Raw genomic sequence first — 24,693 nt, 5'->3', positions numbered from 1 at the left:
CCGATTGGCTCTTCCTAGCGGGCGAGGTGGGGCGTTTCATTTTGTTTCAAGAAAGGTACCGATGCCGGAGCAATCTCGGGGCGCTTTCGCCCTCGTAGCCACGCCCGCCTGCGTTTTGATTGGCTGAGGAGCAGTCGGAGCCGTAACATCCGGGCACTCTTGACCAGCCGGGCGAGCCATCATCCTCACCAGGGTGTAGCGGACCAGAGAGGGAACCGCCCCTGTTGTCCACCTCCTGAGACCTTCGGCGCTTCATCTCGCATCTTGGCAGGTGGGGACCCTTTTTCTCCCGCGGGTTCCTTCCTATCCTCATTAGGGGTGGACGATTCCAGCTGGAAGGAGATTTGGCCAGCGGCATAATTTTCCCTTTGCGTTGCAGCTCTAATAATTCAGCCCTCTGCCCCTCCCCACGAGATCGGCAGCCCTTTCCCCCTCCTTATTTTCCTCCCCATCCCTGCTTTGCTCCATTGGCAATATTCAGCTCGGCCACTGAACCCCAGCCCCTCCCCCCCAATTACTGCTTTTGTCCGAGAGGTCAACGTGGGTTGGGTCTCCCTCCTTTGTCCTTTTGGACTGAGGGAATGTGGCTGATCCGAAGTCATTCAGAGAGTTTTTAGGGTGGATTTGAACTTGGGAGTTCCCCGGTCTTGAGCAAGTGCCTTAACTACCATACCAAACTGACTCCCTTCTTACAGAGAAACACTTTTCCTTTTCTTGCTCTATAAAATTGGCTACTGACACTTTTCCCTTTTTTTGTCCAAATCCAGCCCAGCTTGCTTCTTAATCTCACTCTGTCCTAAAAACTGATGGGAGTGGGGGGAGAGAAACTATTTTTTCTTCTCTGAAATTTCTGTGAAAACTGTGTTTTTGATTGGTAAGAGAACAACTTTTCCATGCTTCCCTCTGCCCCCCATCCAATCCCATCGTAGATTCTTCTTAATTTCAGGCTGGCAGATTAAACTGTCATGCTGCCCTATTTTATTTTCCCAGTCAGAAGGACTCAAAAGACTACTGCTCTCCTGTTCCTAAATTAAAAAGGAACTTTCTTTCACATTATATCCTCAAGTTTGCATCCATTTTTCTTTTTAAAGTACTTTATAAAAAAGTACTTTATTCCAAGAGGCTCAGTAGGTTGAATTATCTTGCAAGTTCTCTTTCATAAAGTATAAAATTATCTTGTAATTTCAGATTGTCTCAAATAATTTGCACACTCAATTGTGCAAGATTTGATTATCTGTTCTTAATTGTATGCACTCTTCTTTTGTGCTTTTTTTTTTTAAAAAAAATGTGGCTCACTCATCACAATCTGCATAGCTAGCTAATTGAGGTCAGTTACAGAGGGTCAAGGGAGAAACAATTAATGAACTACATTCAATTATATGCTTCATATATTAATATAACACACTTATATTTTGCCTGTCATTATTCCCAAGTTCCCAATTTTAGTTCGTTCAATTTGTTTGGCAAGATCTTTGGAAATGATTTGCCCTTGTCTTCTGCCTAGAACTGGCAGGACATGACTGGCCCAAGGTCATTTATCAGCTTTGGGTGTAAGGTGGGTCTAGAACTAAAAAGTCTTCTGATTTTTGGTCTGCTGCCTTAACCACCTTAACTAAAGGTGCTTTTTTCAGGAGGCAACTGGACTTCCTTGTTTCTTTTGAAGATGTTTTGCTTCTCATCCAAGAAGCTTCTTCAGCTCTGACTGGATGGTGGGGAAAGGAAGGATTTATATTCCTTGCAGACAGCTGGTCATTTGCATTCTTTTAGAGCTGTCAAACTCCCGGCCTGCAGGCTGGATGCATCATGTGCGGGCCATGCCCACGCCTGGTTTAGCGAAGGGGAAAAAGTCCCAATACGTCACATGATGCTGCTGTGACAACGTGCGTTTGACACCCCTGTTTTAGAGAATCGTTAAAACACTTGGAGGTTTAATCTGTGTCCTCAGGGTCTACAAGGAACTATAAATCCTTTGATTCCCCACCATCCAGTCAGAGCTGAAGAAACTTCTTGGATGAGAATTGAAAGTCTTCAAAAGAAAAAAAAAGAAAGTCCAGTTGCTTCCTGAAAAAAAAAACACCTTTAAACAACCATGACTGAGAATCTCCATTCAGTTTCTTAACAAAACTGGTTCTCTGGTAAGGCATATGTTCCTCTGCTTGGCCCTAAATCCATTCATTGTTCATCATCTGCTAAATGCTGTTGCACTCTTGGGTTACTTTCAACAGTCTTGCATCAAGTGTCAAGGCTTGCCTGTGTCCACCTGCTATATTTACTGTAACGAAGATGAGAATAGGAAATTAGGCATTGGGCAGTAACCTCTTGGAACATTTGGCTTGGGCAGCAGGATTTCATAATTCATGTTTGTCTCTTTGTGTGTGTTTGTGTGTGTGAATGTGACAGACCATGGCTGAACCACCAGTGGAAGACGAGGGTGAGGAAGCAGCTCAAAATCAACCCAAGCAGGAGTCCACCCATCAGGCCACGGTGGCTGCAAAGAACTTAGCCATTTTGAAGGCTCGGTCATTTGACGTCACTTTCGAAGTGGGAGATGAGTATGAAGTCATTGAAACAATTGGCACCGGAGCTTATGGTGTGGTGAGCTCAGCACGGCGCAAAGACACAGGTGTGTAAGTCAGATGGCTTCATGCTGCTCTCTGCTGGGTGGCTGTTGAGATCTTGTGTGGTTTATCTCCTGCATAGAGGTGGGGCATAGAGGAATTCTCCTTGACTATATTTCTATGGTGTATGTATCAATAATATATGTCCTGTGGTTCTCTGTGTAGTGTTTTCTGCAAAGTTTGGTTTAGTGGCGGAGTGGTTAGAATGCAGTACTGCAGGCTACCTCTGCTGACTGCTGGCTCCCTGCAATTTGGCAGTTCAAATCTCACCAGGCTCGAGACTGATTCAGCCTTCCAGCCTTCCGAGGTTGGTAAAATGAGGACTCAGATTGTTGGGGGCAATACGCTGACTTTGTAAACTGCTTGAAGAGTGCTGTAAAAGCACTGTGAAACGGAATATAAGTCTAAGTCCTATTGCTATTGCTAGTGCAGTAGAACCTCTGGTCACCACCATAATTCGTTCCATAACTTTGGTGATTTCTTTGCCTTCTAATGTTTCGGCTTCAGGAATTTCTGGGTCAGGGGTCGTGTTTGATCACCACCCGAGTATGTGTGACCAGATTAAAAAAAATTGTGCATTTTTTGGTCAGAACCCGATTTGGTTGTGATCAGAGGTACTACTTTACCCTGAAATATTAATGCATATGGGTAGTCCTCATTTAGCCACTGCCTCATATAGCATTTATGATTGTGATGAAAAAATAACCATGCAGCCATAGTTCTTCATGCTTATGACCTTCGCAGGTTTGTAAAACTCAAGTACGATCATATCGTAAGCACAGTGGCGGTTTCACTTAACTGCTTTGCTTAATGATGAATTGTTCATTCTGGGGCTATGACAATTCTCTGCAAACAACTTGTCATGGTCAACTTGCCCCAGGACAACTCACTGTGGGACAATTCAACCATTTAATTATTTAAAATAATTAAAAAAATATTTTAATTTTTCTCATTCACATTTCATTTTGTCTTTCCTTTGGCATCCTTTCTTTAATGATTCAGTTCTAGCATTTCTTCAATCTGTCAACTCATGAAATATTTCTATGGTTTTTAGAGTTGCCAACAGAAAGGGAGGGGGGAGCAGTGCAGCAGCTTGCAAACCGAAACTGCATTCCATAAATGTTTTCAAAGATAGTAACTAGATGACTGATTGATGACTCTTGGCTATAGATGTGTCCCATTGGAGAATATGAATTACAATACATCCAAGGGATAGGGGAAAACCAAGGTCAAGGGTGACAATGAATTATGTGTCTTAGAGCCGGCTATACTCACGCAGTGCCGGACATGTTAACTCCTAATTAATCCTTTGAAGATTTGGAAGTTTGGCTCAAGACTCATGATTTAAATGGGGGTAACTGCTGCAATCCTGACACGATGTTATTGTAATTCTTGTCCCACACCAAGTTGGCCATGGTGCGTTGGCTGTAATGAGCTGTCCCATCCCGCTGATTAGGATTGTTGTTAAACTAGGACTACCTATAATTTACTAGTAGCAGATATTTTTGTATTAGTATTAAAACAGGTAGCAAACTATGCAGATTAATGAGACACTGTTATTGGACTTGTACTTTTTAAAAATGTATATATTTGAATGACTCAAGACCGTCAATATACCTAATATTTCTTCTTCCTGTTTTCCTCACCACAACAACCCTGTAAGGTGGGTTCATTTACTTAATGACTGTTGCATTCACATAACAGCAGTGGCATTCGCTTAACCATCACACCCCCCAAAAAAAACACCCCACATAAAACAAAAAAATTTCCCACCACAAGAGAGAGTGACTGGCCCAAAGTTACCCAGCTGTCTTTCATTCCTAAAGTAGGACTAGAATTCATAGTCTCCTGGTGATTGGCCCAGTCACCCTGCTGGCTGCCATGCCTAAGGTGGAATTAGAACTCACAGTTTCCTAGTGATTGGCCCAAAGTTACCTAGCCAGCTTTCATGTGTAAGGTGGGACTAGAACTTCTGGCAATTGGCCCTATTTCACTCAGCCTACCTTCATGCCTAAGGCAGAACTAGAACTCACAATCTCCTGGTTCTAGGCTACTCCTCCTTGATGTTTTAAGGTCTATGCTGCTGGGTATGCATCTTATCAGTATATTGATAGTGACACTGCCTTAAAGGAAGGATTTCCTGCCTGGGCTACACATTTTCTGTTAAGACAAAATCCTTCAGAATGCTTTTGCCTGTGCCACGTTCAAACTTGATACCTGGATCGAAGCCAGCCTTTCCTGACTACAGTTTCAAATTTTTTCCGTCATGCTGGCTGGGAATTTTAGGAAATATAATTCCAAAGGAACTGATTGATGCCAGGCCGGGGAAGGCTTGCCAGAGTCTGGGAAATAGGGAGACTTAGTTTTATATATTGCACTGAGATGCAGAGCAGAGCTTTGGCATAAGGGCCCAAAGAAATGCCAAGGTCCCTAATTACATAAAATGCCTTTAGGTTATATTCAGAAACTGTCTCAATTAAGGAATAATGTAATTGCTTATCTTGGCACCTCTTTCCTGTTTTCCACTTACCAGGCCAGCAGGTGGCGATAAAGAAGATCCCGAATGCCTTTGACGTTGTGATGAATGCCAAGCGTACTCTCCGGGAACTTAAAATCTTGAAACATTTCAAGCACGATAACATCATTGCCATCAAGGATATCCTGAAACCTTCCGTGCCTTATGCTGAATTCAAGTCTGTGTAAGTGTCTGTCTTAAAAGTTTGCCAGGCTTGAGAAATACTGTCTGGTCCTAGCCCTGTCTGAAATTCCGGTAGCCTTTATGAGATAATAAATTAAAACAGTTCATCTCTTCTTGTAGAAAGCTGATTAAATCAGTGTGAGCTCAGAAGGTTACACCACCTCTACTTTTTAAAGGATTAATTGACAACTTATATAATTGTTTGTTTTATATAGCTGCCCATCTGCAGGTATATGGCTTCGGTAAGTGTCAGTGGAGATTCTCAGTCACCCAGGTCGTGGTTGTCCCAAAGATGCTTAATGGACTTCCTTGTTTTTCTTTGAAGACATCTCACTTCTCATCCAAGAAGCTTCTTTAGCTCTGAGCTGAAGAAGCTTCTCAGATGAGAAGCAAAACATCTTCAAAGAAAAACAAGAAAGTCCAGTTGCCTCTTAAAAAAAGCACCTTTGGGATACATAATTTTGGGGTTCTCACATTAAACATTAAAAAAAACCCCAATTGTTTGTTTTATATAGCTGCCCATCTTCAAGTATATGACTGGGTGTCTCATATTAAATATTAAAAACAATTAAAACACCAATATTAACCTAAAACAAAAACAATAACCTTGTTCGATCTCTGGCCACAAATTTAATTTTGGCGAATTGACATGAAGGCTTTTTGAAATAGTGAGTGCTTGGGGAATTTGCTGCATGTGGTGGAGGTGATTTTTTTTTTCTGCATCAGATTCCCAGATCCTTTGGGACTATGACAGTTTCCAGTAAAAGGTCTGGTCTGTTTCTTGAATAAGATGAGATAATGTTAGTGGTTGTCAGAAAGTTTGGAAATCCAGGTTCAAATAATGATAGTTTTTTCGTTGTCCTTGGGTGAGTTGGTCTCTCTTGTCCTTATTTTCCAGGCTTATTGTGAATATTTTATTGGTTTGGAAACAGCATGTGTGACTTCTCAATTCAAGGAAGTAGAATCAAAATGTACGAACGCCACTTTTTATTCATTTATTTAAGAAAATGTACATGGCCATCCTATTCACTCTCAGTGACTTTGCAGCTAATAAAAGCTTAATATAAGAACAAGTGGGGACCAGTCTTAGCTCCAGATGGATGATGTTCCTCAGGAAGGGAGACACTACAGATAAGGCCCTTCTTATTGCTCCCCCTCCTTAGGAGAGGGGAGCTGTAATATTCACTGCCTCCCTGCTTTATTATTATTCTCTTATTCTCTATTTCCAAGTGGACAGTCTTCTAGGTAATCACCTCAATATGTGATATACACATCAGCATATGTGCCATGCTACCATTTGGCTCTGGAATAGCTCACAGGGTTATTTTTACAACAACCCCCAACAGGGAAGGTCGTATGCCTGCATACGAGAAGAGGAGAGGTACAAGATTATTCAGCAAGTATTGCATGTGGGCAACACTCCAGATTCACTCTTTTATTGACTTGTGCCCTTTCTTTTCCCCCGCTGGCAGCTATGTGGTGCTAGACTTAATGGAGAGTGACCTTCACCAGATTATCCATTCGTCACAGCCTCTCACTTTGGAGCACGTGCGCTACTTTCTCTACCAGCTTCTCCGAGGCCTTAAGTACATCCACTCGGCCAATGTGATCCACCGAGACCTCAAGCCCAGCAACCTGCTGATCAATGAGAACTGTGAGCTGAAGATTGGTGACTTTGGGATGGCCCGAGGCCTCTGCACCAAGCCAGTTGAATACAAGTACTTCATGACAGAGTATGTGGCCACTCGCTGGTACAGAGCCCCAGAGCTGATGTTGTCTCTGCATGAATATACACAGGCTATAGACATGTGGTCAGTAGGGTGCATTTTTGCAGAGATGCTTGGACGGAAGCAGCTTTTTCCTGGGAAAAACTATATCCACCAACTGCAGCTGATTATCACCGTCCTGGGCACTCCTCCCGCCAAAGTGGTCCACTCCATTGGTGCCGACCGTGTGCGTGCTTACATCCAGAGCTTGCCATCACGCCAGCCAGTGCCGTGGGACAATCTCTACCAGAATGCCGACCGGAAGGCCTTGTCTTTGCTCTCCAAGATGCTCCGCTTCGACCCACGTGAACGCATCTCTGTTGTGGAGGCCTTGAACCACCCGTTTCTGTCTAAGTATCACGATCCGGACGATGAGCCGGATTGCGTCCCGGCTTTTGATTTTGACTTTGACAAACAAGTGCTTACCAAGGAACAAATCAAAGAGACTATCATGGCGGAAATCAAGGACTTCCACGAACGCCGGGAAGGCATCCGGCGGCAGATCAGCTTCAAGCCCTCTCTTAGGCCAGCCGTTGTGGACGGCGGGGTGGATGAGGCCGCTAATCAGGCACTGCTACTGCGTTGCAACGATATTGACATGCCCAGTGCTGGTTCTCCACGCGCCGATGATGATTATGCGATGGCCTCTCCCATGCCTTACCCAACAGAGACCATTGACTTCACCTCTCCTCTGGTTGCTGCCTCTGTCACGCCGCCAGAAGTCAAGGCTGAGGTGGAGGCCCCAGTGGCCCCACCGAAGCGGGAAGGCGCCATCTCGGATGACACTAAAGCTGCTCTCAAAGCCCTCATCTTGCAATCTGCATTCCGGAATAAAAACAAAGGTGAGGTTTCTACAGGTTTTGGCCCTGGGAAGTGATATGACAGGATATCCAGGGGTCTCCAACCTGTGGGCCGTGGCCCATTAATGGGCTGTGAGGGATTTGCAACCAGGCCGGGGAAACGGCCTATGAGCGCATGCACCTACACGCACATCCTCACTTGCGCGAGCAGCAGGAGAAATGAAGTCATTTAAGTGAGCGGCAGGCACGTGTGCATGCTGCTTGTGCAAGGAGAGCTGTGCGTGCACGAGTGCATGCCGCCATTTGCACGCAACCATCCCCTCTCCCCCTCCCTCCCCTCCGCAAAGCTGAAAATGGTAGGGAATTCTGACCTAGTTAGGCAAGACGGTTAATTTCTCCCTTTTTACAATTTTTATTTTGCGGGGGACACAGCTGTGAAGCTAATCGTGTAGTTATTAAGGGAAGCCAGATTTGCTTGCTCATTGACTTTGCTTGTCGGAAGCCAGCTGGTAGTCACATGATCCCAGGACTGTGCAGCTGTCATAAATATATGCCAGTTGCCGAGCGCCTGAATTTTGATCACGTGACCCTGGGGAGGCTGTAATAGTTGTCTGTGTGAAAACTGGTCATAAGTCACTTTCTTCAATGCCATTGTAACTTCAAAGGGTGGCGAAGTGAATGGTTTCATGTTGAGGACTTCCTTTTCAATTTCATCCCAAATCAAAATCAAGTAACCTTTTTAGAAGAAATTTAAGGCTAATTTTTTTTAAAGGAATCAGATAATATTTATTGAATATAATACTGCATCTTGGTAGCATTGCATCTTAGCAATGTCTATGTTGCTCGAAACTACCCTGAAGAGCAAGATATATGTAATTTCAGCAAATAAGTATACAGATGCAAATGTTGAAACGTTTTCACCTGTTTAGCTTTGTATTTGTTCTTCCATCATTTTTACATCTGTTTTGTTTTACATACAAAGCAACCTTGAATGTTCTTTTCAGGCAGAAGCATAGTGTCAGGACTCCAACAAATCCACCCTCATTCAAATCAAAAGTCTCTAGCCGCATCTCGGAGAAAAGTAAATTGGTGTATTAGAAGTCACCATGTTGGTGCAGCCGATACTAAATTACATCATACATTTCCCCCTTGACCCTGGTTTCCCCCCGCAGATGTATATTCTCCAATGGAACACATTCATAGCCAAGAGTCATCAATCATGCTCTCCAGTAACCTTCTTATGCTCCGACAACTTTGGGCTGCTGTTGGGTGATTATCTAGGCATTTCAAGAATGCCTTGTTTTCCCCCACTCCCTTTTTCTGGCAGCTAAAAAGACCCAAGGAGTATCTTTTTAGTTGACACGCAGCATATCATGAAGCTACTAAGCAATGAAATATAGGTAGTCTTCAATTTACGGCCACAATTAAGACCAAAGTTTAGGTTGTTTAATGAGTTTTGCCCCATTTTATGACTTTTCCTTGCCACAGTTGTTAAATGAATCATTTCAGTTGTTAAGTTAGTAATCCGATAGTTAAGTGAATCTGGTCCCCTCCCATTGAGTTTGCTTGTCAGAAGGTTGCAAAGGATGATCACACGACCCAGGGACACTGCAACCGTCATAAATGTGAGTCAGTTGTCAAGCATCCGAATGTAAATTACATGACCACGGGGATCCTGAAACCATCATAAGTGTGAGAAATGGTCATAACTCACTTTTTTCTGTGCTGTTGTAGCTTCAAATGGACACTAAAATGAACTGTTGTAAGTTGAGAATTACATGTATTCTTTCTAGAGCAGGGGTTTTCAAACTTGACAGCTTTAAGACTTGTGGACTTCAACTCCCACAATTCTTCCTCCAGTCATGTTAGCTCAGGAATTCTGGGAGTTGAAGTCCACAAGTCTTAAAGATGCCAAATTTGAAGATCTTTGATTTAGAGTCTAGAAACCTGCTTTGAAAAGGACTTCACAGCAATTGTTAGTTTTCCAAGGTTCAGTAGATACCAAAGAGGTTGAATCCTGGATACTGTAAGATCAAGATAACCTGTAAGACCTGGTTAGAATCCAGGAAAATGCTTAGAAACCTTGGGAGAATCGGAGTGAAAGTATTTGCTGCTTAAATACAGGTAATCCTTGACTTACAACACATTTGAATCCCAGATTTCTGTTGCTAATCAAGGCAGTTGTTAAGTGAATTTTGCACCATTTTACAATCTTTCGTGCCACAATTGTTAGGTGAATCACTGCTGTTGAAATTAGCAACGTGGCTGGTAAGTGAATCTGGCTGAATCTGTAAGTGAATTTGCTTATCAGAAGGTCACAAAAGGTGATCACATATAACCCTGGGACACTGTGACTGTCATAAATATGAACCAGTCCATCCGAATTTTGATTACGTGACTATTTGGATGCTGCAATGGTCGTAAGTATGAAAAATGGTCATGTCACTTTTTTCAGTGCTGTTTTTGTAACTTTGTACGGTCCCTAAACAAAGTTGCAAGTCAAGAAGTATTGGTAGTGATGCTAATCTGTGATGGGTGTGTTTTTTTTAAAAAAGTGTGGCCTTCCTTGATTATGTGTTTGCAGCCGTCATCTTTATTTTTTCGATTCCTTCTTCACAAGCACCACTGGCTCTTTCTGTCTTGCAGATATACCTTCCTCTGTCTCAGAAACTCTTGATATCCGGCGACCGGTAACGGCAAAGGAACGCCAGCGTGAGAGGGAGGAGAAACGGAAGCGGCGCCAGGAACGGGCGAAGGAGCGAGAGAAGCAGAAGAAGGAGAAGGAACGGGAGCACAAGGACATGCTGACCGAGAACGACCGGAACCTTCTGGAAAGGTGGACCAAGATGGTGGATCGCACCCAGAACAAGCCAATCCAAAATGGGTCCACAGCCCCACCTCAGAAAAACACGACCAGTCATGTCCTTCCCTCAGTTCCTGCCACCAAGCCTTTGCCCCCATCGGCCTGCGTCACTCCCGCCCCTTCTCGTAACACACCGGCACCTTCCGAATTCCTTGCTTTCTCTGACAAAGCAGCGCCAAGCCTTGCCCCCAAGCTCACCCTTGTCCCGGTGGGGACCGAGCTAGCCTCGGTCCAGGCTTCCAACACCAACGTTATTCGTTTTTTCCCAGCGCAGACTGCCCCCTTCATGGTGGCTGCCCCAGCTTGCCCCAAAGCCATTCCTGCCAAGTCCGAGTGCCTCTTGAACGTCAAGTATGCCCCAAGCCAGATCTTCCAAGGCCCATATGAAATGACGGCCCTCAATGCTTGGCGTAGCGTCTCTCCGCCTGAGAACTGGGCTGTGTCTGGACAACTGCCTGTTGGCCAGCCTGAGGTGGCACCTGCTGGGCCTCTGCCAGAACCGGTTGTCAATTTTGTGGCAAGAGCTGAGGTGGATCAGTCCCTGTTCCAGTCTGAGATAGGCAAGGCTGAACTTCCGCCCCAGGGACTGACCACAGAAGAAACTAGAGGGTCAGTTCAATCCCAGGTAGCATCAGGATTACCTTCAGAATCTCCTGATATCAACGTGGTAACCCAACAGCTGTCAAAATCTCAGGTAAAAGCCCTTGAGGGACTCCTCCTTTTGATATTAGGAGGACACATGGCTTGGGGTAGTATAAATTCCCTTATTATAATCCACAAGAGTTGGGAGCCCCCTTGGCATCTCTAGAAGATGCTCCTGGCAAACTTATTGCCATTTCTGCAGGATGCTTAATAGTTGAATTCCCACAATGTTCTGTTTAGGCTGCAGCATTTCTCTTGCGGGGCTCCCAGAGATGAGCAAAAGGCTTTTCGCAGCCTGAGAAAGGAGTACAGTCCTCTTTGTTGCGTGTGTCAGTCAACACAATGCCTTGAATAAAACTGTTTATTCTGGATCGGATCTGGAAAACATTATTTTTCTTCCACTCCCACTGAAAGGAATTTAGCAAGTTTAAACTTGTTTATTTCTCTGACTTGTGATTTTTGTTAAATGCAGCTGACTTCTTTGAACCTACCCTTCCTCTCCTTTTATTTGCTAGTGTTTTCCTTTTCCTGATGTGCTCCAGATGTGCTTTAGCATCCATAGTTTTCGAACAGCATATCCAAGAAAAGATGCTGACTGAGGGTGATATCCCTTTAGGGTATCAGGTTGAGGAGATGGTTTGCTCATGGTGCAAGGGACAGCTGAGAAACTCAGCTATTCGTGCAGGAATAAGGTTGTATGGAGAGTCCCTTGTCTTCAAATCATTGGTAGTCCTACATTAAATTTTTATGGGTTCTTCATTCCAGGTGGAAGATCTTTTGCCTCCTGTTTTCTCTGGAACGCCCAAAGGCAGTGGTGCTGGTTACGGGGTTGGATTTGACCTGGAAGAATTCCTGAATCAGTCTTTTGACATGGTGGGGGAGAACAGAGAGAGGTGAGCAGTGTTTCATATATCCTGTTTGTTGGGACTTTGTGGGGAGAAGTTTGTGTCGTGGAATAGGTGGAAGAATACATGCATTCAGGAACAGATGTTTACTTTATTGGAACTAGCACCTTGGTGGGCAGCAGGAAGTAACATGTCCCGAATGGACGAAGAGGTTGTATTTCTTCTATTGGCTTACCTGCTCTGATACCATTGAAAACAGGGCAAACTTCTTTTGAAGACAAGGAGGAGCCATGATCTGGCAGCGGTAAGATCTGACAAGTAACAATGCTTAGTTGGGATCCATCTTCTGTTACTTGTTCCCCTTCAGCCCCCACAAAGCCTAGGTAGTCTCATGAAGCTTATGAAAGATGAGGCCCAACGTATCTGGAAAGTACCATTTTCAAATGTGGCAATTTTGGATGATTTAAATTTGTTTCCTATTCTGCATTGGCCGTTCTTCCTGTGAAATTTGAAGAGTCAGAGATTAATGTGCTGGCCTAGAAGCCAGGAGGCTCTGAACTCTAGGCCTTAGGTCTGAAAGCTGGCTGGATGACCTTGGGCCACTTATTCTCTTTCAGCCCAAGCCACCTCACAGGTTGTTTGTTGTGGGGAAAATAGGAAGCAGGAGGTACGTTCGCTGAATAATAATGTAATTTGTCTTCTCATTTTTTCAAATGAATCTCTACTGTCTCTCTCAGCCCTTTCAGTTTCCTACAGCAGTTCCTGAGGGCTAAAGTGGTTTGGGCTCCATCAAAAGCTATACTGAAGCAGCTATCACTAAATTTGATCTGTCTTCATGCCATAGAAAAGAATTTTATCTGGAGATACTCTAGGATTTTGTTTAGAATAGTGTTTCTCCATCTTGGCAACTCTAAAATGTGTGGAGTTCAACTCCCAGAATTCCCCAGTCATGATAGAGTTGCCGAGAAACACTGATCCAGATAATTTAGAGTTCTGTATTGTCCATTGCTTTGTCTCCATCCCATCTCCTGGTCTCTCTTTCTTGTACTTCACTTTATTAGTCAAGGTGACTCCGCCCCACTCTCGGCTTCGCTTCTCGCTGATTGGTTGGAAGTCCATCGCATGAACCCTGCTGACATGGAGTCTCTCCAACAAGAACTGCAGTTGGGTTCTCCCATGATCCTCTCTGACATTCCGGATCTGCAAGATGCATGAGAACCTGATATCCTGTTGGCCAACGTCTTCCTCTTCTCCCCCTCTCCCTCTCTCTCCCCCTCCCTCCCTCCCTCCCTCTCCTCTTTTATAAAGCCTCATTAGAGTGGATGTGAAAGATCAAGGCGATTTGCCTTTTCAATGACTTGGTTTGGAAATGTCACCACAGTGCCTACGCATTTCTGTTGTTTTGCTTTACAGAATTGGGCTGATGTTTTAGACTGGAGGTCTTTTGCAATAAGAGTTGAAGTAGACTTGGTTCTACGCTGCCTTCTGTGGGCATGTGGAAAGACACACACACACACACACACACACACACAACACAAATCAGGGAAGAACTCTGGCAAAAGAACTCTGGCTAAAGGATGCACCATCTCTTTCCTTGCAAACAGGCATCCAGTCAATTTCTTGCTTGACCCCACACTGTGTTTCCTTACCTCATGGCTGATAAACATGTTTAGAATATTGAAAGCTCTTCGAAAGGACAGAATTCATGTACAACATGTTCTCTGGGTCTTTTCATTAAAAAACAACAATGATGCACATAAGCATCAAATCCAGCCTTCCTCCCTAGGCAACTGTTTTCAAATTGGTGCCTTCCAAATGTATCGGTTTTCAGCTTCCCTAGTCTTCCCTTCAGTCCTCTCTTAGATATAGATAATCCTCAACTTACGAGACTATGATTGAGCCTCAGATTTCTGTTGCTAAACGAAACATTTGTTGAATTTTGGGCCCTTTTTCTTGCCACAGGGGTTAAGTGAATCCACTGCAGTTGTTAAGTGAGTAACCTGGTAGTTAAGTGAATTTGGCTTCCCCATTTGATTTTGCTTATAAAAAAAGGTCACAAAAGATAACCCCGGAACATTGCAGCTCTCATAAATATGAGTCAGTTACTGAGCATCCAAATTTTGATCCTATGACCGTCAGCAATGGTCATGTGTGAAAAATGGTCATAAGTCACTTTTTGCAGCGCCGCTGTAACTTTGAACGGCCACTAAGCGAACTGTTGTAAGTCAAGGATTACCTGTATTCTAAACTTCAGTCCTCCATAAAGTATAACATCTGGTTGAGTGACTTGAGGGCCATCGTCCTCTTTCAGTCCAGGCACACATCCTAAGGTGTGGGGAAAATAGTCAGGAAGCTGATGGACACCACTTTGAGTTGTACAATATAAATCCTAATAATTAAATGAATAGCCCTCTGGCTTTCTAGGGATAATGGAGGCTGAAGGTCATGTACATTTGGAAGGCGCTGGTGGGGAAATTTCTTTTTCATAGCATGCTGCACTATGAAACAGCTGGATTACAAACTTGTGGAAATCAAAGGACTGCCTTGTATTGAGTTAGGCCAATGGGCCATCCAATCTCATATGCTGTATTCTGACCAGCTATACCTCTTCAAAATCTTGGATGGAGGATTTTCCTGCATTTCTGTAACTGGAAATACCAAAAGTGGAAGTTTCAGCCTTACATGCTTCAGGATTTTGCTTCTCTGTTTATTGGTTATTACTGTGGCTGCCCAAGGTAATATTCTGGAGAACTTGGCAACTGCCGTCTTCAATAATGCGATGAGGATGGGACAGAAAGGCCCACAGGTTCCAATGGAAAAGAGACAAGTATCAAGGGCTTCTTTGGCCTCACCTCAGTGTGCCATATTGTCATGCAGAAAAAGCCTTGAAATCATGAGGGAGGGAAGTCCCAGAAACTTAGGTTTTTCTCCTTTGATGGTGTTAAAGTGACTATGATTGCCCTGAAGCAAGGCAGCCTTCTGCTTTGTAAGTGAAGATATGCAATGTTGATGGTGCCTACGCTCAAGGTTTTTGACGACAGAGATTGTACAACTTTGTCTTCTGCTTTGAGTGGGATGTGACTGTCCTACCAATACATGTACTGTCTACTAAAGGAAGGGACCACTTCTCCCTCTAACTTATACAGCTACTACCCCACGTTTGCTGTACCAGTAGCTTTTTAAGAGCCTTCTCTGCTTCCAAGGTAGTTGGGCAAGGCTTTTTCCAGAATCTTGGCTGCCACTTGCCATATCAATGTGCCTCCGGACAGTGGCCATGTAACAGTGTCTCCATAAGGCTATCCTATCTTGTCTGCAGAAACCTGGGTGACTCTTGAGCAGGCAGAGAGTTTCGGTCCCTGTTTACCGTCATCTAGATTTTTGCAGCCCAACTATAATACTCCTGATAAGGCCATCATTGTCTGTCTTTGTGAAGACCTTGCATATATTCAGCCTGGCGACTAACATGGCCTGCCACTTTAATGTGTGTGTATGTATTTTTTGTATGTATATTTGCCTATATCTTTTATTTATAGAGCCGTGGTGGTGCAGTGCTAAGAATGCAGTACTGCAGGCTACTTCTGCTGACTGCCAGCTGTTGGCAGTTCAATTCTCACCGGCTAAGGGTTGACTCAGCCTTCTATCCTTCTGAGGTCGGTAAAATTAAGACCCAGATTGTAGGGGGGCGATATGCTGACTCTGTAAACTGCTTAGAGAGGACTGTAAAGCACTGTGAAGTGGTATATAAGTCTGTGCTATTGCTATTGCTATCATATCAAATTGGGTAGGCATGTTTCTGTTTTGTTATGCCCCGTAGGTAAGCTTTCGTTAAAGAAAACCTGATTCTCTTTTAAGCTGCCATCTTACCAGCACAGGGCATTCTGTGGAGCAGCCTGAATTTTTTTACACTTCCAGTGCTAAGTTGGTCTCATCTAATATAATTAAGCCATTCTGTGGTTTGTTTGACTCTGGTTGTGCGAACATGTTGCAGCTCATATACCACGGCTTAGCATGTTGAGCCAACTCATCGAATTGTATGTGAGGGTATATTCCCCCCCGCCCATGAATTATGGTTAAGCATGTTCCATCAAAGATGTATGAAGGTGAAACTTACTTGAGTGTAAAAGTCTCTTCGGACTTGATGGCACCTGATTTTGAGTAAATATATTGTTATTGCTGAAAAACAGCAATGATGGCACTCCTGGAAATGCTTTTGCAAGATTTTGGTGGCCAAAGGAGCCAGCTGTGACTGTCCCAATATTTAAGTTACCTATCTAAAAATTTAGAAGGCTTTTATTTAGAAGCCCCTGCCCCCAAATATGCAGTCCAAAATCTTGGGTGAGAAGCTTTTGTGTTTCTGTAAAGCAGAGGTTTCCAAACTGGCCATTTTTAAGACTTGTGGACTTCAACTCCCAGAATTCCCCAGCCACATGGCTGGCTGGGGAATTCTGGGAGCTGAAGTCCACAAGTCTTAAAGTTGCGAAGCTTGGAGACCTTTGCTCTAAAGCAATGTTTCTTAAAGAATGTGGTGTTAGGATCTTTGGAGGTCTCCCAAGACCCTTTCAGGGGTCCTCAAAATCAAAATTATTTGCCAGCCTATGTTGAAAAATAATGTAATGCTAAACAACTGATAGGGTCATATTTCTTTTTCACATATAATATAGGCCAGCACCATTTCTCCTTCCCTCATAAGCCTCAGCAGAGTCCTTCCTCTTCCTTGGTTGACATGTGGCACAGCCTGCCACTTTGCTGGGAGGAATGGGAACAATGGGAGCCCTAGATTGTGAGAAAAACTTCCTATTCTTGCCTGTCCCCCAAGGCCCCCTTCCTTCCAGGGAGGAAGAGAGCTCACACATAGACATCTCCAGCCAGCCCTATCTCAGCAGCAACCATCTGTGTTGCTCCCTTGCCCTTCCTTCACTGACCCCTGTCATTAAGATGTTTCAGATTTCGACCTAAATTCTAGAGTATCCAATAAACTACTTTCCCATTGGCCCTTAGTGCCAGCAATTGGACACAGGAGCCAGAGGGAGGTGGGAAGAAAGGCAGGGGTATGCCCATGAAGATCATGTGATCATGGCTGACAATGATGGCACAGCAACATGGCGGTGCTGAAGCAGCCACAACTTTGTCAAATCCCATGGGTGTAATCATGGGCCCTGGATTTGGAATGCATTTTTTAAAGTTAACCCAAGTGAGTTATTGTTGATTCAAAAATTATTGCTCTATGATGCACCATTTTGCCCAATTAAAGGCTACAAATAAACAAGCATGGGAGTTTTAGTATATTGAATAAAATTTCATCAAACAATTGTGAGAAGTGGTAAAGGCAATGAATATATCATTTTTAATTTGTAATAGGGTAAATATCAATAGAGGGTCGCGGTGACTCAGTGGCTAAGACCCTGAGCTTGTCGATCAGCAAGGCCAGCAGTTTGACGGTTCGAATTCTTAGCACCGCGTAACGGGATGAGCTCCGGTTACTTGTCCCAGCTTCTGCCAACCTAGCAATTCGAAAGCATGTAAAAATGCAAGTAGAAAAATAGGGACTCCTTTGGTGGACAGGTAACAGTGTTCCATGTGCCTTCGGCATTTAGTCATGCCAGCCACATGACCATGGACACCTCTTTGGACAGTGCTGGCTCTTCGGCTTTGTAACAGAGACCGTCCCCTAGAGCCAGAAACAACTAGCACGTATCTGTGAGGGGAACCTTTATCTTTAAATATCGATAAATACAACTCGTAAAAAGAAAAGCTTTTTTTGGGGGGTGAGAATCCTCCATAATTTTTAAAAGCAGGAAGAATTCCTGGGAAAAGAAAGTTTAAGAAACACTGCTCTATGGAAATACAAAATATGTTGTTTAATAGAAAGCCTCCTTTTTCAATTCATAGAGTATGGCTAGTAATATTATTTGCTGTCCAATTAACTTAGATTTAGTTGGGATCAGTTGGTCAGACTTTCCTGTTACAAAACAGTCTCTTCGCTCCTAAAATATTTACAAGGCCAAATTGTCACCCCTAGTTGCCTTTCATATGGGGATGGGAGTGTGTGGATTTGAGAGTTGATATAGTCCTCAACTACAACCACAAAATTTCTGTCATTAAGTGAGGCAGTTGAGATGTACCTTATTTTACAATCTTTTGTCACAGTTGTTAAGCGAATCGCTGCAGCTGTTGAGTGAACCATGCAGTCGTTAAGTGAGTCTGGTTTTCTCCATTGACTTTGCTTGTTGGAAGCAGGCTGAGAAGGTTAACAAATGGTGATCCCATGACTCTGGGACAGTGCAATTGTGATAAATTTATTTCAGTTTCCAAGCGCCCGAATTTTGACCATGTAACCATGGGAATGCTGGCAGTGGTCGTAAGTTTGAAAACCGATCATAAGTTACTTTTTTTCAGTGCTGTTATAACTTCAAATGGCCACTAAATGAATGGTTGTAAGTCAAGGACTAGACACCTGTATACTTTTCTGACTAATTCAAAATTCACTTCTGAAGATCCAGAGGTCAGACTTGGGATCAAGTGGATGCAGCTTTGAATTAGTATGTGAAACTTGTTTGGAGTGCTTTGAGCATTGTGTCCGTTATCTGTGGTGCTTTGGTGTAGTGTTCTTTCCCCCCCGCCCGGGTGATGTCTTAGAACAAAGAAATTGTTCATTAAACTTTCTATTAAAATTGTGATTTGTAAAATGCCAGAACAGTGTTGTTGTACTATATGGCTAAGTTTAAATAATCTCCCAGACGTTTGGTTTTTGAGATTTCCCATAGATGCTTTAGTTCAGGGGTCTCCAACCTTGGCAACTTTAAGACTTGTGGACTTCAAAACAAAGCTGGGTGAGGAATTCTGGGAGTTGAAGTGCACAAGTCTTCAAGTTGCCAAGGTTGGAGACACCTGCTCTAGTTCTTTCTTTGAAAAGTAAAAAAAAAGATGAAAGAAGCAGGATGATATTAAGGACACTAAAAAAACAAAAACCAAAAACAAAACAAAACTCCAAAATAATGAAAAAACCAAGAAAACATTATCTCAGTTAAGAGTCTCTAGAAGATGTAGAGGACTAAACTAGATCCAAAAAGATCTTGACAAACTTGAACAATGGGTTTTATCCAACAAAATGGATTTTAATGTGGAGAAAAGCAAAGTTTAACATTTAGGCAGGAAAAAAAAAATCAAAGGTATAAGTACAGATTAGGCGAGAGCAGGTTCAAATCAAGTAACTGTGAGGGGGAACTTGGAGTCCTAGTGGATGATCACTTAAACATGAGACAGCAGTGTGTGGAAGCAGCCAAAAAAGCTAATACAATCCTGGGTTGCATAAACAGAGACATAGAATCAAGATAGCAGGAGGTATTAGTACCATTTTGTAAAACTCTAGTAAAACCGCACCTGGAATACTGGAACCAACTTTACAACAAAAAAGATGTTGAGACAAAAAAAAAAAATCAAAGAAGAGCAACTGAGATGAAGGCCTGGAGACTGAAACATATGAAGAACGGCTGCAGGATTTGGGTTTGGCTAGTTTAAAGGGGAAAAAAAATAGGAGTGATATGATAGCAGTACTCCAGTATTTGAGGGGCTGCCATTTGGACCCATTTCCCATAGAAAAAATACCGGGAGCCACAAAACCTGGGTGGGCGTGGCCAACTCGATGTCACTCACTCCCATCCAGTCATATGATGGTGTCTGTGACTCTTGTCTCTCTTTCCCTCCCTTCTCTCTCTGCCTCACTCTCTTTTCCTCCTCTCTGTCTCTCTCCCTCCCTTTCTCTTCCCCTCTCTCTTTCACTCTCTGTCTCTCCCCTGTCTCTCTCATTCTCCCGCTTTCTCTTTCTCTCTCTCCCTCTCTCTCTCTCCTTCTCTCTTTATTTCTCTCTGTCTCTCCTCTCTTTTTCCTCCCTCTCTCTTCCCCTCCTCTCTGTTTATCTCTGCCTCTTTTTCTTTCTCTCTGCCTCTCTTTTCTCTCTCTCTCTGTTTCTCTCTCTCTCTCTCTCTCTCTTCCCCACCCCTACTTCCCAACTCACACACCCAGGGAATAACTGTAAGGAAATTCAGCCACCTCTCTGTCTCTGGAAAGGTACAAAAATAAATATTGCATTGCAAAAGGAGTGATTGTCAGCTGTTACATCACAGCGTCATGAGGTTGCCGCCTTAGATTGCTGCACACACTTCAGAGAAGCATCATCCCAAGCAGCAGCACACTCACACAGGCACACATACACATCCTGCAACTTGGTCCAATGTGGCTGGAAAATATAGTCCCTAGGCACCCCGAAGACGCTTGGCTGCATCCTTGCAAATCTGAGCAAAGGTGGAGAGAGGGATAGCAGACGGAGCCGAATCGAGCCAAATCTGTTTCTCTCTCGCTGCCTGACTGCAGCAGGAAATGGTGGGTGGCTACTTCCTGCCTTGGTTGGTGCTGGACATGTGACCTACTCTGCCCTGAGACACTGGCCCATCCTGCACTGCCATGGATAATGTCGCTGCTGTTGCCAGGGACAAGTGGGGAGGGACACATTGTGGCTCTGCATTGTAATGGGCTCCAGGAGGAGGAGGGGACCGCGTCTCCCCCATTGTGAAGCGGGCTAACGTTCACAGTGCTGCGCATGGCAGGCATCAGGAGCCACAGCAGAGGGCCGAAAGAGACGCATGCGGCTCCAGAGTGATGGGTTGCCAACATGCGGACTAGACAGTCACTGATCTGAAATGTTATAAGTTCTGCTTGAGCAGGGGGGGCTGGACTAGAAGACCTCCAAGGTCCCTTCTAGCTCTATTCTATTCTCTAAAACGTCATATATTTTTTTTATCTGCAATTGTTTTAGATGGGTATCCCAATCCTAGCCTGATCAGTCTCCATCTAAAGCAGTGTTTTTCAAACCTGGCAACTTTTAAGATGTGTGGACTTCAACTCCCAGACTTCCCAAACCGTCCTTTAGTTCTTGGTAGCAAATCAAAATATAAATCGAATAAATATTTCTTCCGACTCCTCAACAAGTTATGGACAGAAAACAAATAACTTTGCTCAGGGCTCCCAATTCCCTTGCTTTGAGCTTTTTCTGTACATCAGATATGTCTGATCAAAAACTGAAGCTTTTCATTTCAGAGAAATATGCATATTTCCCAACCAAAGCTTTGAATGCCAATAAGATCGCAGTTGGAAGTGTCTCATGTTTTGAAGCATTACAACATTTGAGGTGGAGCCCTTTTATTGGTGTTGACACAGCAGCAGGATAAAGACTTTGAATAAAGCTTGAAGAGCTTCAAGTAACTTGGTGCAAAATTCTCATGCAATGCAATGCTTTGGATTTTTTCTCAAAAGCACCGCAGGGGGATGTGTCGGTTAAAGCTCTGTGTGCTGGCAAAATTGGCTTTATATGTGGTCAAATTTAGTGTGCAAAGTTTCACTTCACAGAAAAACCAAAAGTACACATATATACACGTAAATCCAGGCTTAATAGTAGTAACTGTGAGAGGGATCTTCGAGTCTTAATGGAGAACCAGCTAAATATGAGCCAGCAGTGTGCAGCAGCAGCCAAAAAAAGCGAATGCAATCCTAAATTGCATTAACAGAGGGATACAGTCAAGATCAAGTGAGGCATTAATACCACTCTATAAAGCCTTAGTAAGACCACACCTAGAGTACTGCATCCAGTTTTGGTCACCACACTATAAGAAGATGTTGAGACTCCAGAAAAAGTACAGAGAAGAGCAACCAGGATGATTGGGGACTGGAGACTAAAACATGAAGAACGGTTACAGGAACTGTGCTTGGCTAGTCTAGTGAAGAGAAGGACCAGGGGAGACATGATAGCTGTGTTCCAATATTTGAGGGGCTGCCACAGAGAGGAGGGGCTCAAGCTATTTTCTAAAGCAGAAACTTTCTGACAGTGAGAACAATCAGCCGATGGAAAAGCTTGCCCTCGGAAGTTGTTGGGAACACCATCACTTGAAACTTTCAAGAAGAGATTGGACTCCCATCTGTCAGAAATGGTGTAGGGCAGGGGGTTGGACTAGATGACCTACAAGGTCCCTTCCAACTCTGATTATCTGTTATCTGATTTCCACTCTGGTCAAGTATTGTGCAAGAGAGCTCAGGTTACAGAGTCAAGTGATTGACTATGTGAGATGGATGGATAGATGGAAGGAGGGAGGGAGGGAAAGAAGGAAATTGAAAAAATTGCCCTCTAGCAATCAACATGCTTCCCTCATGTTTATACAAGTCGAATGATCTTATGATAGTGTGGCCACTGAGGGTGATGGGAGTTGTGATCCAAATGTCAGAAAAACACCAGTGAAGGAAAGTTATGGAAAGCATGTGTTTCTGAACACCTTCAACTCATGGTGCTTGCTAGATACCTGTCACCATTTCTCATTTTTGAGAAGCAGACCAAAAAAACAACAACACCCAGACATTTTAAAAACAAACAAGAAGAAACCCAAGATAAATACTGGTACATTTTCTACAAATATTGCAAAGATAACTTATGAGAGTGCTTTAGGATAGAACCTTGTACATATTTCATTACTTCTGGGAATGTCCATCCTTGATACCCAAGCCGTACAACTTTCAGAAGTTGTGTAGTTCTAATATTGTATAGCTAGAATTTAAAACATGGTCAGGAATAGAGATGATTCTTTCGGGAGTACTTTGTGCCTCGCCTTTCCTTCCGGTTTTTGTTCTCCCAATCTTTTCAAAAGAAGCTTAAAAGAAATAATGGGTTCTGCCCAAAAGCAATACAGTAAAAATATTGGCACCAGTTGAGAGAATTTCCTGCTTTTTTATTAGTGAATCATTGAATCCCAAGGTCAGTTTGGTCTACTGGTTAAGGCGCCAGGCTAGAAAGCAAGAGAGTGGGAGTTCAAGTCCTTCCTTAGCCATGAAAGCCAGCTGAGTGACTTGAGACAATCACTGGTAGAGTGGGAGTTCTAGTTCCACCTTAACTATGAAAGGTGACCTTGGCCAATCACTCCCTTGTAGCCCATCTTACCTCACAGGGTTATTGTTGTGAAGAAAATAGTAGGGGGAAGGTGGGTTGGGTATGTTTGCTGTATTATTTGAAAAATAATAAAGATAGGAGAATGTATGTATGCATGTATGTATATGTATGTATGTATGTGTATATCTATCTATCTATACACACACACACACAAATAACACAGCAAACATCAAACTTGCACCTCCTATTTTCCCCACATTTTAGAAATATAAAATGGCAGTCCATGGGATGGGTATTAGCCTATTGCAGTGCTCCATTGAACCGTGATGACAATACTGTAATGGTGGAACATTCAAATACAAAACCTGCATTCTGGAACTAGAGATAAACAGATATCAATAAAGGAAAGTATATGTAGCTCACAGGTTTTGGTGCTCTTGAGTTTAATTATTTTCTTGTAGATGTTTCATTACCCAAACTAGGTAACATCATCAGTGCTAGTAAGGAGTGGGGTTTACTCTCAGTTTATATTGTGGTAATTTGCCCTGTCAATGTCAATCAAATGAATTACACCAAGATTAACACCAGACCAACAATAAAAAAGTAAACAACCTCCCAATCAAAGAATTGCCAAACAAGCTAACAGTAAATAGCCTTCCAAGATCTCTCCCACCAGGGCAAGCCACCCCATTCCTTACTAGTACTGATGATATTACCTAGCATAGATAATGAAATATCTTCAAGAAAACAACCAAGCACAGAGAGCACCTCGTAAACATATATTTTTTAAAAAAACAATCCAGAAAGAGAAGCAGGTTGAAGTGAGAGATCTTCCTCTCAGTCTAAGGTTTTGAATCTTCCTCCCCCACCAAAGGCCAAGGGGGAAAAGTGGAACCGAGTGAAGAAGTCCCACAATAATCTCTTGCTCTACTTTCTTTTGACTGATTCATCTCTAGAATCAACAACGTTTATGCCTAGAAGGGTCAACTGATCAGAAGCCTCTTAAAACTAATCCCAAGGAGAAAACAAACAATGGGTTTCCTTACATGAGAGAGATTAAGCACAGGGTATTGATTAAGACATTTCCCTTCCTTGGGTGAGGCCTGATTACTCATTCTTTACTTTTCCCAACTGTGCTTTCTTCCTTGTACAGAATTGAGATGACAAACCAAAGAGACAGAATCTCCTTTTTATGCTTGAAATCAGCCTTTCTGGGAGGCAGTCTTGAAATTGCTAAGGCTGAAAAGCACTGCTCTAAGTTACCAGTAATCCTTGATTTATGACCACAATTGGGACTGGGATTTTGGTCATAAATCGAGGCACCAGGTGATTGGATTCAATTTTACAATTGTTTTATGAGAGTTGTTAGGCAAGTAATCATGGTTGTAATGTGAAGCACATGGTCAATGAGTCAATCAAGCCATCAGAAGGCAAACCTATTTTATCCAATAGGAGATTGGAAAATGAGAAAAAAGTCTCAATTTGCATGATTGTGTCTATTTCTGGTTTCTGGTTAAAAAACATCCATTGCAGC

At 43.2% G+C, this 24,693-nt stretch overlaps 1 protein-coding gene across 2 annotated transcripts; it reads left to right on the top strand.

Annotated features, from left to right (window-relative positions):
• Positions 1 to 6: 6 nt before the first annotated feature.
• On the top strand, positions 7 to 19,649 carry MAPK7 (mitogen-activated protein kinase 7). Of its 2 annotated transcripts, XM_026683519.2 has the most exons (7): positions 7 to 271; positions 2,401 to 2,623; positions 5,152 to 5,317; positions 6,789 to 7,924; positions 10,529 to 11,439; positions 12,153 to 12,280; positions 13,294 to 19,649. In XM_026683519.2, exons 2-7 carry the CDS (start codon positions 2,404 to 2,406, stop codon positions 13,445 to 13,447), a joined length of 2,715 nt encoding a protein of 904 aa, XP_026539304.1. In that variant the 5' UTR covers positions 7 to 271; positions 2,401 to 2,403; the 3' UTR covers positions 13,448 to 19,649. The 2 variants fall into 2 exon arrangements, with proteins under 2 accessions (XP_026539304.1, XP_087803019.1); XM_087946893.1 differs by lacking the exons at positions 7 to 271; positions 2,401 to 2,623; positions 5,152 to 5,317 and adding an exon at positions 6,215 to 6,287.
• The last annotated feature ends 5,044 nt before the right edge of the window (positions 19,650 to 24,693 follow it).

Source organism: Notechis scutatus, chromosome Z (assembly GCF_049901735.1).
Source record: "Notechis scutatus isolate UNSWTSFEM ecotype Mainland chromosome Z, rNotScu1.2, whole genome shotgun sequence".
In the NCBI taxonomy this organism is placed as follows: domain Eukaryota; kingdom Metazoa; phylum Chordata; class Lepidosauria; order Squamata; family Elapidae; genus Notechis; species Notechis scutatus.
The sequence above is the reverse complement of the archived record's forward strand: the minus strand, read 5'-3'. Positions and strand labels throughout refer to the sequence as shown.

Excerpts from the sequence above, each read along its gene's own strand:
- MAPK7 (XM_026683519.2), top strand. The coding sequence starts at position 2,404 with ATGGCTGAACCACCAGTGGAAGACGAGGGTGAGGAAGCAGCTCAAAAT. Across the intron at positions 2,624-5,151 it reads AGCACGGCGCAAAGACACAG|GCCAGCAGGTGGCGATAAAG; the intron begins GTGTGTAAGTCA and ends TCCACTTACCAG. Across the intron at positions 5,318-6,788 it reads TATGCTGAATTCAAGTCTGT|CTATGTGGTGCTAGACTTAA; the intron begins GTAAGTGTCTGT and ends CCCCGCTGGCAG.